The sequence below is a fragment of the Perognathus longimembris genome, chromosome 1, assembly GCF_023159225.1.
Source record: "Perognathus longimembris pacificus isolate PPM17 chromosome 1, ASM2315922v1, whole genome shotgun sequence".
Lineage (NCBI taxonomy): Eukaryota > Metazoa > Chordata > Mammalia > Rodentia > Heteromyidae > Perognathus > Perognathus longimembris.
The window spans coordinates 40,897,654-40,912,669 of record NC_063161.1 but is presented as its reverse complement, the minus strand read 5'-3'; the positions used below and the strand labels follow the sequence as shown (position 1 = coordinate 40,912,669).

General features: G+C 40.7%; 1 protein-coding gene across 1 annotated transcript in view; it reads right to left on the bottom strand.

Moving 5' to 3' along the window:
- Ppm1h (protein phosphatase, Mg2+/Mn2+ dependent 1H) overlaps nt 1-15,016 on the bottom strand; it is a 193,920-nt gene that overhangs the window by 97,776 nt on the left and 81,128 nt on the right. The window contains exons 3-4 of the mRNA XM_048360422.1: nt 9,848-10,192; nt 1,588-1,700 (exon numbers count right to left, since the gene is read on the bottom strand). Of these exons, the coding sequence (XP_048216379.1) occupies nt 1,588-1,700; nt 9,848-10,192 (458 nt within the window). The remainder of the gene's footprint in view (nt 1-1,587; nt 1,701-9,847; nt 10,193-15,016) is intronic.

The following is a 15,016-nucleotide window of genomic DNA, read 5'->3' as shown; positions in this document are numbered from 1 at the left end:
AATCATCCTCAACCAGAGCCTTAGCAACTTACCTGTCTCCCAACAAGCTTGTGATCTAGAACTGAACAAGAGGCAGGGCATGTTTAAAAGCTGATTCTTGTCTAGAAGCTGCTAAATCCTAGGGCAATAGGGAAGGAAAGACAAGACAGCAGGTGTGCTGGTTACTTTCCATTGGCCCCATTTTGGAGGTGCAGTCTCGCTGTGCTTATACTCAGACAGGCTAACCTCCAGAAAGGGAGAGAAGAAAGGAGGCAGAGTATTTCCTTAGTTCTTCCCATTGCTCCTGCCCAGTGGCCCTCACTAGTGGCTCCCTTGTGCTGGCCCTGTGCTCCGCATGTTCCCATTTACTTCTTCATTCACTATGGACACATCTGAGTTGAAGTCCATCTAACGCCAGACTCTGACTCAACACCGAGGAATACAATAAACATAGCATCTTATATACATTTTCCTTTACTGAGCAACTTTTACACTGAGACCTGAGATACTTTGCATGCAAAATTGAAGCTCACACATATGGACCTTTGAGAAAAAAATTCATCTTCGAACTCTCAAAGCTGCCTCTGCAGTGCAATCTGCTCTGGTCTCTGGAGCCCTCAGTAAGGAAAGACTGGGAAAGGATGCTTTACCAGGAGGAGGGAAGACGAACTTCCTCTAGCCACATCTCTTTGTAAATGGAAGGAAAGTTAGGGTGAATTTCTTGATTGATTCAAGGAGGCCAGTCTTTCAGTGGAAGCAAAAACATGGGCTAGTGTTGGAAGGGCAGGGCTGGAGGGAGGCTTAGGCCATGGACGAGGGAGGTTTACCTGCACTGCAGCCCTGTTTGTCCTTGTGTCCTAGACTTTGGTTGCTTTCAGAATAGTCTTTAGGAAAAGGTCCAACCACACAGACAGCTTTTTCATTACTCAGGTATGTAATACATAGTAGAACTTTTTTTTTCCCATGAAGTCTGTAATTTTAAAATTCCCCAGTCCAATAGTGAAAAAGCATCATTTATTAAAAATAAAATAAAATTAACATCAGCTTATCTTATTACCTAGCAATGTTGGATAGAGTTTCATTGTGATCTCTGGACCAAGTTCCTTTTTAGCTGAACCCCAGAGGAGACTACAGCCTCTAAGGATATTTTCTTAAGAGGAGGAGCTCCTAGGTTCCTGGAAGGGGGAGTGCGAAGTCACTGTGGGAAGTGCAGTGAGCCTGGGAGTCTTGCCAGGTCCCACTGCAAACACTCACTTCATTGGAGCCCCCACCACACCCCACTCCTCTCCCATGTTCAGCCTCTACCAAGCGTTCATTGAAAAACAGACTCTGAAGCCAAGAATACACTTGAAGATTACTGGTTTAAGAGACCAATCTCAAGTATATCCATGAGCTGCTAATATGAACAAGTAAAAGACTGACTTTATCTTTTAATACCAATGTGATGATTTTTAAGTGCATTTTTATTAGCTATAGTAGGCTTATGCGTGTCAATATCTAACCCCAAGCAGAACTGTTTTATTTGTAGCGATTTAATTTTCAAAGACAAGGTAAATATTATCAGAAGGCATTAGAAATTAGTAAGGATCAGGTAGCTAATTTGCTTACCTGCTGTCTCCAGCATTTGCCACATAGAGCTTCCCCAAAAGACAGACCACAATGAGGGCTGTGCAGCCACCAGAGATATTATAAGAATTTCGCTCTCGTTCTATTTGTAGATCCTGGAGAAGAAAAGAAAAGAAGTGCTAAGTTGTGTAGGAACTTGTAGTAAAGACTTTCTCATCCTTATTCCCACCACACCTACCTATGTGTCGGGGTATATTTCCATGGAGGACAAGGAAATCCTTGTACTTGCTTTCCTACCACCCAACGAGCATTTCCAGACAACCTGGTGCAGAACTTCTAGGTGATAGACAACTTGTATACAGACAGGAAACAAAGGATAGCAAACAGACACAACAGACAAATTGCAGAATAAAATGTGAATCATATCCAATAAACATCATAGCTTATGGAATATTTAGTCTTTGTATGGACTGTCTGAGCTGCCACATAGAACATTAAATAGAGAGGCTAAAAATGCCAAATATTTGAATATGATCAATGTTTTTAACTCTTAAGTTTCTAATAAAGTTTCTTATTTGGCTAGATAAAACAGATGATTTGAAGAACTATCTACTATTCAGCAAAGGCAGGAGTCAAACATGTATTCTTCTAACTCTGACCTAACTTTTCTGCTTCCTAGAGCCACAGGTTCATAATGATGACACACTGCTAATGATGACCAACATCTATTCAGTACTTTCCCTACATTGGACAGAGTGCTAAGTATTCTGAGTTCAGAATCTCATTATATCCTCAGGACTATCATTAGTAATTTCATTGTCCAGATGCACAGAAATGGGTAGGCTGCCCATATTTACCTAGCTAGAGACTGGATTCCAACCTGGTTCTTGCTCCTTTAAAACCTATTCTTTGCTAACTATTGTGGCATCTTCAAGAAAATTACAAGCAGACCAACACTTCGATAGGCAGTTGTACAAATCAAGACATAGGCCTTGGCAAAAATTCAGTGTCCTTGGGAAAATATAAGTCAAGTAGAAAAAAACATTGAATGTTAAGCTTAAAGTTATCTACTTCCATTGGGGCAGGAAGGGGAGTGAATGAGGGTTGGAGAAAAATTACAAGAGGAAAAATGGCACCATGGCTGATCTAACGATGCTGTTTGTCGATTTCATTCCTGAGTATTTTTCTGAGTCTTAAACCCATTAGAACTGAGCCACTTCCACCAGCCTCCTCATGCTCCAAGGAACAGAATTCAGTACAGCTTTTTACTAGCAAGTGCTGTGCTCCTAGGGCTAAAGATAGTTATATTAAGATAGATACATCACCAACAGAAAACTTAGAACAGAAGAATCTAGGATGAGGGACAGGCTGGGGCAACACTGGTTAAGGAGTAAGGAGAGAAAACATAGAGCACAGAGGAGAAACTACATGCTAGAATGAACTGGGGAAGGGAAGGAGAACTGAGGAGAAAGAGCAGAGATTAAGGATGTGTGTATGGGGTATGATAGTTTACAGGTGAGGAAGAAAATATTCCAATAAAAGGACAGGACAACAGCATCAAAAGCTGCAGAGGGGCTGAGCCACGAGGATGGTGTTCATAGGACTACATTAGATACTGAACGTTTACTAGGACTTTCTATAAACTGGCTTTCTTACACAATGGTTTTAAGGATTGAATTAGATAAACATGGAGCTGGGGCTTAGCAGGCCAAGTGGATCTTTCTCACAGCCCGGAAGCATCACAATTGAGAACAACATCTTTTCTCAGTCACTTTAGACTTTGAACGTCTACACAGGACCAGGTAAATGGCAGTTTAGGAAATGTCTGTTAAATGGACAAATGAAGAAATGACAAAATATATGAGTTTTGAAATTATCAAGGAAGAGATTCTACAATTGACAAATGAAATGCTTACCAGGCAAATGCTCACAGAGATGCTAACTAAGGCTCGGCCCTTGCTTCAGTTAAATGCAAGCAATGGGCCAAAAAAAAAAAAAAAAAATAGGCATTCAGACACTACACAAGGAGGGCCCAAGGCTGAAGGTAAAAGCTATGAGGGGCAAGGATTCTCTCACAGAAATAAAAGGTGAGAAAGAAAACATCTATGTGTCAGAATTTGGTTTTTGTTTCACTTCCAAAATATATAAATAGGACCAATAAGTCTTTTCATTTAAATGACTCCTATCAAGTTGACAATATAATACATGTACATTTCATAAATATTCAGTATAGAATAGTCTACAAGTCTACACCCCAAAATCATTGTTTTCTAACATCCTGGAAGGAACTGTGATAGGCAGAGAAAGTATCATTTCACAACTGTAAACATTAGTTTGTACTCCTAAATTCTAGATGAAGATGACGTCTATTAAAAATTCCTTGACGGGCTGGGAATATGGCCTAGTGGCACGAGCACCTGCCTTGTATACATGAAGCCTTGGGTTCGATTCCCCAGAGCCACATATATAGAAAATGGCCAGAAGTGATGCTGTGGCTCAGTGGTAGAGTGCTAGCCTTGAGCAAAAAGAAGCCAGGGACAGTGCTCAGGCCCTGAGTCCAAGCCCCAGGACTGGCAAAAATAAATAAATAAATAAATAAATAAATATTCCTTGAGTATCCAATTGCTTCCAAGCTGTATGTAGACTAGAATGTGAATGGTGTTTGACAGGCTTAAGCAAATGATTAGCATAACCCAAAGGGGGGTATTTCTACAGAACATAGTCCAAGTTAAAAAGAGTGGACATGAAAGAGTTTTTTTGGCATTCAGATAGGCAAGTTTATTTTGTATCACAGGTGAGCAGGAGGAAGGCATTCTTATCAGGGCTTCTAACACAAAAATGTCTGATTTTAAAATTATTTAATCCTTAGAGGAAGAAAGAGGCATAGTATTCAACCCCAAGATTTTTCTAGAGCAGTTCATATTTCCTTTGAAAGTTAGGGGAACATTCCAGTCAGTTTATTGTTAATCCATATTATATTACATTAATGGTGTGCCTCAATATCATGTTCTTTTTACTTGATTTTTATTCTTTTTCTTTCCTCTTTCTCTACATTTCAATTACATTCCTTTGAAGCTTCCTCTGAATAAGAAAGGAATGCTAAATTTGGTAGCACTTTCTCATGAAGAGTGGACTAAAGTCTTAACTCTATTTTTATTCAAGAAACTGCTAATCTATGCATGCTCTCACTGGCCCTTTCCCACATCTGTGTGGAAATATGCACGTGCAAACACACACATGTTTGTAATAAATGTACTCTCTTTGAGATCACGGCAACAAGGATTTGAAGGATGTGCTTCTGCAGACTCAATGTCCCTGAAGAATTCACTGCCATTAAAACAAACTCTTCTATTTCTTCTAAAACTGTGCGTAACTAGAACAGATTCTAAAAATAATTGCTTCCCTTCCCTCCTCCTTAAAAGCCAAAATAGCACATTTATTTTTTTTCTACATACACCACCTACTCCTCTTTAAAAGATGTTTAGAAAAATCTCAGTACTGAAAGGAACATTAAAGGACCATCTGGGTGGTTCTTTTACTATCAGATTAAACATGATAAATGAAGTCAATAAAGATATATTTACCACTGAATTAACTGCCTTTTCCCCCTCAAACCTTCAGTTTCTCAAATGAGCTTAAGCATTTTTACACTCTACACAAAAATAAAAGTATGTGACTATTTTTTAAAGCCCTTAAATGTAGAGCATTTTTTTTTTTCTGAAATCAGTGAGTGCAACTATGAGAAAAACTGTCTACTGCTTTGGGCTAAGCAGTAGTTTATGGAATATTTTCATTTTAAGCTGTCAATGAATTCCAATACAAAGTCTAGAATAATTTACTAGCAAAATACATTGAGACACTATTAACCTTTTCAAGTATGGTTTAAAAGATCAATAAATGACTCATAAGATTCCTTTAACAAGATAATTGATTTATCTACTCAATCAAGTGCTTGAAAGACTTTGAAAGGTAACTTTCTACTTGCTAAGACTAAGGTATTCTGTTTGGCAGGAATAAGGAATTACGTACTGTGACTGTTTAGGTATGAAATTTAAGCTAGGTTTACCTCAAAGTCACAAAACAGATCCAATTTTTAAGACTTGGGATTTTACTTTTCTCCTTTTGTTGCAAGGAATGGGAACAGAAAAGAGATATACATGATTTGAAATGAAACTGATTCAAATGAAAGAATCGCAAGATTTTTTTTTTTTTTTTAACCCAGAACAGTTGTAATTTGGTTTGAAAGTCTCACTAGTGATGTGATTTTAGGGTCAGGTTTTATTTCCCAACAATTTTAGATTGAAAAAAAAAATGCAGTATCTGTGAGCAAAAGAGAATGCTGGGTAGTTTCAATAGGGCCGGGCAGTAACCCCCAGCTGGTTAAAACATGGTTCTGAGAACACTGCTAATAGTGTCAGTCACAAATAACAAGATTCTGCATGGTTTTAGTATCCAGGTCTCATCCTGGTTTATTCTGAGAACAAGGCCATCTGCCAGCCAGGCAAAGCCAGTTGGAGGGTTGTTGGGATGGGAGAGTATTGACAAACACTGCCATCTTCTGGCTTTTATGGAAATTACATGTTCATTCCTCTGAAGGAACTTCCTGTTCTAATAAAAACAAAGACAAGTCAGAACTCACACTTAAATATAGATGTCAGTCCTCCAGATGTGGCGATACATGCTTGTAATCCAATCACTATGGAGACTGACATAGGAGGAAGATTTCAAATTACAGACCAGCCAGGGTTAGGGAGACCTTGTCTCACAAAAAAAAAGTGTAAGTTCTTGTTTTACCATTAATATGTTAATTTTTAGCAAATGCTAAGACTTATAAACTAGAATAAGCTTTGCCTTTGTTGTGCCCCATTCCCGCCCCTTTGGTCACACTGTTACCTCCCTCCCTCCCTCCCTCCTTCCTTCCTTCCTTTAACAGAGCCAAGCTGCCTGGTATTTATAGGAAGCTGTTTGGTAGTTTCACAAATAACCAAATTCTAGTATATTGTTCATTATGACAGGGAATCTGTACTGACAACTGAAAAGGAAACAGGACCCTTCTGGCTAGATCCAGAACTCAAAGCCCGTATGCACATTATAGACTAAAAGACTAATCACTGCTGATTTGGTTCTGTTTTCTAACAGGACAAAGGCATCAACCCCAGCAATGGAACTGGCTACCTCTATGAGTCAGAAATACTTCTATTAATCTATTCTTTTTGGAGCATGGAGAAATAGTGAGATTTGAAACTCAGACTTAGAAGACTTTTTTTTTCATATTTATATCTAGAATCCATGGCCAAGAGACCAACCTAAATGTAACAAGTGACAAAACAACTGCTTAATGTTACATCCAGATTATGATGACTCCCCCCATAAGGCCCCACTGGGGATGGGGTAATTCCAGAAATAGAGACTTGAAGTGAATTGGGGAATTGAATACCAGGTTACTAGAATTCGGTAGATAGGAGTGAAATTAGGAAGAGCACAAAAGCCTTGAATGTGGTCTGATCTTAGATCCGAAAAGGAAAACCTGGAATGTGTTCTGGTCAATATTACCTTGTTTACCAGAATTATAGTCACCAGTAATCATTAACTGCCAATTTTGCTTCTGTATGTCTTCTTGTTTGCTTTATCTAACTTGCTCAACCACGACCACCTTCGTGTGGTTTTCACCTTTAAAAACCTGGGCCTACTGAAGCTCAGTGCTGCACTTCACTCCCCGAATGGTGAAATGTAGACACCATGTAGTAAATAAAACCCTAGCTCGATTAACTGGGTGTCTTGGGGTCTCCTTTGAATTCAGGATAAAACACCACCCATCTGGCCTGGCCGTGGGTTAGAGTCCCACTTTGGTGACCAGGATACAACACATAAGCCTAACATTGTTTCAAAGCATTGTTGGGAAATAGGGGTAAAGTAAAAAAAACAAAAACAAACAAAAAAAAAACCACAAAAAAACCTTGTCAACAAAATTTAATTAATAAAAAAAGATTTGTCAAGTTAATTCAAATTAAACCAGAATAAATTGAATCCAGTTGGCTCAAAAAATGAAATATAAGATAGTGCCTAATAAAATTTGGGAGTAAGTTTTGAACAACATATTTAGGTCTATAGTCCAGCTCTGCCATTGTCTACCTATGATTTTGGACAAGTTATTTAACTTCCCACATTGTTGCTTTTACTTTGAGATATGATTTACCTTTGTTTTAGCAGGGCCTTGGCAAAGCATGAGTTAACAAATAGTAGCTATTATTATCAACACATGCCAACCATTGGCTCCAAGACGCTTAAGATCATAAGACTGGTCCACACTTGAACTTGTTCTTTCAAAATAATTTCAGCAATGCTCTTTGAAAATAATATTGTTTTCTGATATTTTGTTTCTTTAGGAAGCCAGGTCATTTTCTATAGTGGATACAGGAGGAATTGGGTACATAGTCTTCTCACTAGGACAGAAGATCCAAGATGACACTCAACAGGGCACATGTATATTGTGTGCCCTTCACAGCACACACAGTAGGTAGGCCAGCAGTCAGAGGTCACCTTTCCCATAAGCCCCCACACAGAGCCAGGCACCCCAAGTGTCAAAGATGAAGGCAATATGTTTCCAAAGGAACTTGCATTGTTCGATACAACTGCTACCATCTCCCCTGTTCAAAGCATGCTTTTATCTTTGTCTGTTCAATTTTCTGAATAGTATCTACCAAAATATGAACTACTTATTCTGGCTTGCTGTTTTTTTTGTTTTGTTTTTGCATTGGCAGCTGTTTTCCAAGAAACATTTGAAAAATGACCTGCCTGTGGTTGAAAAAAAGATAACTCTAAGGTTCCTCATTAAGTACTTTTCTCAATGAAGCTCTCATTTGGAGTACAATTTTTGCTGCCAACCCAGTCTGAGCCATTGATAGGAGCAGCCCAAGATCCTTGCTGAGGCCTTCCTCAATGTGACAGTGGCCTCTAGTGGGTGAAACAGAAAATGCAGCAGCAATTTCAAATTAATGATGGTCTGTGTAGCCCCAGCAATTGCTGAAGATGAAAATCAGTTTCCTTTGGCTTTTCACTCCTATCATGTAAACTGACCCTTGCCCCCATTACCAGGAGAGGGCTCACTGTCAGATTCTTGCCACAATGATATACTTAGCATTCTGAGCATTATCAGTGTGTAGAAATACTTAGTGAGATCAGAACTTTTACAAGAGCCACAGATAAGATAGTATGCCCAGCCTGGGTAGGAGTCAATTTTTCTATCTTGATTTCCTTTTCCCTTAAATAATCTGTTCAAGCCTTCTGGTATTTTTTGTTGGGATTGCAGAGGTGCAGTCTACCCGGTGTGTGTGTGTGTGTGTGTGTGTGTGTGTGTGTGAGAGAGAGAGAGAGAGAGAGAGAGAGAGAGAGAGAGAGAGACAGACAGACAGAGACAGAGACAGAGACAAAGAGAGGCATTTTAAACAACCTTCTAATCAAATGGGCAGGTGCGACAAGCAAGAAAAGCTGAGAGCAAAGAAGGAAAGAGTTTGAGAAACAAACAGATGCAAATCTGAGGTGTGACGATTTGAACTATTTGTCATCAGAGGATGGCATTCATGTGTTTACTGTCTTTCCTCCTCTTCTCCGGGCTTGGCCTGATGTTGTCATGAGATCTTGACATGTGTGCCATGAACATTCCATGCTGGGAAGGTGCTTCTAGTTCTTTTGCTTCATAGAACAGCTTGTTATCCCTTTTTAATCTCCAGGTTTTAAGGACACCACCACCCACTTTGCCTTATTCCAAGTCCTTATAAACAACTTAAAATATCCCCTACTCTTTATCTGTATGCAGGTTGCTGCTAAGGAAAGAACATCTCTGGAACCAAAATAATTGCATCAGTACAAAGTGAGCTCTCTACAGACAGGAGGGGCCACCGAACAAGGCGGAGGGGGCCTCGTGGGCATTCCCACCCGGCAGAGGCGCAGCAGAAGTCGGTGTGGAGCGTCCTCAGACACCAGGCCCATTCAGGCCGCGAGGTACAAACCCCTGTGCTCCGGTTACAGGAAAGACAAAGTCCATCCTCTAGGATACTGGCTCCTGGATTCTGTTGTCTAGTGCCCACACTCCCCCCCCACCCCCCCAAGAGTCTTGTATCCGAACATGGTCTAATTGCCGACCCCTGGCCAGATGGGTATAGAATGTGTCTAGGTGCTTCTGAGCTTCCCTCTCCTTCATCTTCTTTTTAACTTTTCCACCAGAAACGGAAGGCGTGCAGGTGGGACAGGCAGAGACACTAAGGCCTCTGTCAAGAAAGGAGGACTGGCCCGCGGTACCTACCATCTCTTTGAATGCGCTCTCCAGAGCCCCGATCACCAGGCACTCGTGCGGAATCTTCTTCTCGGTGAAGAAGCGCGTGGGAGGGGTGCTGGGGGACCCCGGGGCGCCCACCCCTCCGCGCAGGGAGGCTGCTCGGGTCAGAGTCCTGCTGTTGGGGGGCGCGTTCTCAGGCTCCTCCCCCAGGCAGGTCGGGGGCAGCACGGCCGAGTTCTTCAGGATGTCCACGATGTCCTGCAGCTGCTCGGTGATGTGGTGCTGCAGCAGGCGCGACGCCACCACGGCCGCCCCAGACCCTGCGTGACCGTCAAACAGGGACCAGTAGTGGCAAGAAACGCCCTCGGATTCCTGGTGGGAGAGGGTGACAGGGAAGAGTGAGACCCACAGTAGCCTCTGCCCCAGGCCCCTGCTCCCTGTATCCACTCTTGTCTGTCTTAGGTCTGAAAATAGTGGGGGTCAAAACTTGATGACAGTGCTCACAAGGGGTCCCTCCGATGAGTGACTACTGACACCACCACTCAAGGGATGAAGGGATCTCTGCCTCCACCTTGGAGAAGAGCTTAGATGCTTGCACACTAGGTTACTCCTGGGAGCTTAAGATCTACCCTAATGGGATATATAGGGTTTGCAATATTCTATACAGGGGAGCTTCTACAAACCAGCTTAACCATCAAACTCTCCCTTCTGTTTCAATCCCACACTAGGTTTGGCCTGGAGTCTTTGAGAAAGTTGAGCTCTTTTCAAACACAAGGAAAAAGTTGATCACATTTCCCCCTAGTAGGGCCCTTAGCATTCAAAACAGTTGTCCCATTTTCCTTGCTTAAAACTCCAAATATTTAAAACATGTTTTCCCTTAGACACAGGGTCTCACAAGGCATAGCTGGTTCAAAACTGCTTTTCCTACTTCTCCCTCCTTTGCTTCTCCAGATGATGTCACTGGACTTTTCAGGTCCCTCTTATGAATTTACTTGAGTTCCCTCCCCTACCATATTTAGTGAACTTCTAGACTAGGCCAAGATGTAATTTGAACTACAATTTAAACTATGCTTAAATTACCTATGTATAAGAGCTATGTGACAGCCAGTGTACTAGCAATGGGGCTCAATGATTGACTGAAGAAGATATTAGAGACCTGTTTTGCTCTTAATAATCCAGTGAGGAAGATAGATACTGATAATCACTCAAACAATCACACTGGTTAGTGCCACATGGAAGTACCTTGAGGCCAACCCAAAAGATAAGGAGAGGAGAATAAGAATACTTGGCAGCAGTATCAAGAGGTGTAAAGGCCTTGTGGTGGGAAGAATGCATGAAAAATAGGAGACTAAATCATGGCTGTATGGCACAGTGAGAAAGTGAGAAAGAAAAGGAGCGGAGAAAAGTGTCCGTTTAGTCCTTACAGGACATATGAAAGATCTTGAAGGTCTATATCCTGACAACAGAAAAATCACTGATTGAGGTGAGAATGACATCATCACTTTGTTTCTAAAGGATCACTCAAGCAATGCAGCAAGCATTAGGAGAGTGAAATCAAGGATGACATTAGAAAGTAAACTGTATCCTAAAAAAAAAAAAAGCTCACAGAAGCACACATAGTAGGCTATGTAATGGAGAGGGAAGTGAAGTGGAAAGAACAGTGGCTTAAGGATCAGCAGATCTGGATTCTCACCCAACCTTCCACACTACTACCTGAATGGATAGCAGTGCAGATTAGAGTCTAGTTGTGTCAGGCACAAGTTGGATATTCCTGTTGCTCAACCCCTCTTCCATGTGGTTTTCAAATATGTAAAATGGGGCTGGGAATATGGCTTAGTGGTAGAGTTCTTGCCTTGCATGCACGAAGCCCTAGGTTCGATTCCTCAGCACCACATAAACAGAAAAAGCCAGAAGTGGCACTGTGGCTCAAGTGGTAGAGTGCTAGCCTTGAGCAAAACGAAGCCAGGGATAGTGCTCAGGCCCTGAGTCCAAGCCCCAGGACTGACAAAAAAAAAATCAAATATGTAAAATGGGCTTCAGTCCTTCACCAAAATGAGGGGCGGCCTTAGAACCCCTCCCCCCCAATAGTGCTAACTGAAAGTTCTTTTTTTTTATTATTAATTGGACATAAATTTTTTTACAAGGTGTTGTGCAAAGAGGGTGCAGTTACATAGTAGGGCAGTGTGTACATTTCTTATGATATCTTACAACCTGTTTTTCTATCCCTTGTCTAGGTCAGGTTGACATATATGCAATATACAATGTATCAAGAACATATACAGTATTCACAGACTTGGTCTCTACTGTCTCTCCGTCTCCCTTTGTTAACAGTCATATATCAGGGAGATCATGCCCCTTTGTTTTCTGTGTTCTAGGCTTGTCTCACTCAACATTATTTGTTCGAGTTCCGACCATTTCCCTGCAAATAACAATATTTCACCATTCCTAATCGCTATGTAGTATTCCATTGTGTATAAGTACCATATTTTTTGGATCCATTCGTCTGTGGAGGGGCATCTGGGTTGTTTCCATATTTTAGCTGAAAGTTCTTTTTGAAGAAACAGATTAGAGGGGGATGAAGCTTAGAGAATCTAGAAGGCAGAGGTGCCCTATTGAAGCACATTCTTTCTGTGGCCCTCAGGAAGCCTAACAGTCCATGCTCTGCCCAGTTCCCAGTGCACAATCAAGAGTAAAAACCTTTTGTCTTGCTGGGGACCAATAGCTTATGCCTGTAATCCTGGCAACTAGGAAGGCTGAGATTTGAGGATTGCAATTGGAAGCTAGCCCTGGCAGTAAAGTCCATGAGAGTCTTACCTCCAATAAACTACCCCCTAAAAAGCCAGAAGTGGAGCTGTGGCTCAAGTTGTAGAGCACTAGCCTTGAACAAAAAGAAGCTCAGGGACAGCTCCTGAGCCCCAAGTTCCAGACCCAGGACTGGCACAATAAAAAGAAAGAAAGCAAGAAAGGAAGGAAGGAAGGAAGGAAGGAAGGAAGGAAGGAAGGAAGGAAGGAAGGAAGGAAGGAAGGAAAGAAGGATGACACAAAAGGCATCAACCTGGAAACCTAGGACAGGAGAGTACCAGGTGACTTAGATGGGAAAATCTAGTGAAAGGCTTCTTATCCAACATCTGTTTCCTTTCTCCTTACTACTGACTCTGAGGCAGCAATGGGCCCATTACACATTACTTCCCAGACTCTCTTGCAGCTATGTGTTATAATGTGAGCTGGCCAGTGAGCATGAAGTGGAAGTCTCTTGGATGGAACTTCCAGGAGAGATATTGCTTTCCTAAGGGGGAAAAAAAAAGGCCCAACTTGATTGGCCTGGTCTTTTGCCTTCTCTCCCCTTTTGCTTCCTGTCTGTATTTCTTTTTGTTGGTATCATAGAAGCAGCATCTGTAGGTTTAGTAACACCTTTGCAAACAAATGAAAGGATGAAAGCTTCATGTTCAGTATGGTGAGACAGGAAGTCAGAAAAGCTTGGGCCCTTGTGATCTTGCAATGGAGGGCACACAAACCCTGTATAACATTGCTTTTGTGCTTCTTGTCGTATAGACTTCATTAACATTTGGACAAACTATAGTTGTTAATTTCTTCAATAAGAGCTGCAGACACAGAAAAGAAAGGATGTGCCTATTTATATAGTATCCCAGAACTTGTGGAATGAACAGAAGGGAGAGATGAGTACAAAGGCAGGCACAGGCACACAAAACAAAGCTGAATCCCCAGCCCAAGATTCTTAATCTGTAAATAGATGCAAAGAGCCCATGAATCTCTATTTTCACAAATCTCTGAAAGCTAGCATTTTCTCTTATTAGGAATATAAAGCAATGTTAATACCAGCACGTACACTTGTCAAAAGAATCAATACACTTCCATTTAAAATATATTGAATTACTGTCGATGCTTATTACTACTTTAAGTTTATAGACATTACCAAGCTAGGTCTTGTTATCTGCTGCACTAATAAAGAGTAAAATATATTAGAAATTTATTTAATTTTTTGATAACCACTTCAATGTAATTAATTTTAATACTCATATATTTAATTTTGTTTGCAGTTCAAAACATAATACTGCACAAAAAGGTGAAGGGCATCACCCTCTAGATTTACTGGGGGGGGATGCATGGAAGATGAGTCTGAGGTCTTGAAGCTGCAGCCTCATAGCCCTATGTATATTGCTTCTGACCACAGTATGGTTTCTCCTTAATGAGGAAGAAAGAACACTCATCAACCAACTAGCTTGGACAGTTTTTTCTTGACCTACCAATTAAACTTCAAAGAAATAACTTATGGTTTACAAAAAAGTACATTTGAATAAAATAAATATAGATAAAATAACAAATAGGTTTTTTTTTTTTAGAATCCAGTTACTCAGTTAACATGGACATACTTTTCATTACTGATATGACAGTGTTCTTGTATCTAGAATGAGTGGAGGACTTTTTTTTCTTATTTATTGTGAAAGTGATGTACAGAGAGGTTACAGTTTCATATGTTAAACTTTGGGTACATTTCTTGTACTGTTTGTTACCTCCTCTCTCATTCCCCCCTCCCCTCTTTCTCTTTCCCTCTCCCCCCATGAGTTGTTCAGTTGGTTTACACCAAACAGTTTTGCAAGTATTGCTTTTGGAGTCATTTGTCTTTTTATCCTTTGTCTCTCGAATTTGATATTCCCTTTCACTTCCCTAGTTCTACTACCCCTATATACAGTTTCTAATGTGCTCAGGTAAGATAGAGTGATAATGCAGGTACAACCACAGGAAGGGGATACAAGAGGATCATCAACAATAGAAGCTAAGGTTTCATATGGCATGTTGAAAGTAATCACAACAATGATACAACAGTCGTTTCCATAACATAGAGTTCATTTCACTTAGCATCATCTTATGCATTCATAAGGGCATAGCTATTAGGCTCTTGTGATCCTCTGCTGTGACTAGCCTAAACCTGTGCTAATTATTCCCTATGAGGGAGACCATAGAGTCCATGTTTCTTTGGGTCTGGCTGACTTCACTTAGTATAATATACTCTGGTTTCTCTTCTCTTCTCTTCAGATCTTATAAATCTTTTGCCTTTTACAAATATGTTTTAATAAGGAAGGAGAGTGTTAAAAATCTGCGCAAAAAGAATCATCAGGAATCCTTTCATATTCTTTTATCTAAAAATGAGGAATGTTATTATTTCTACTGTTTCTC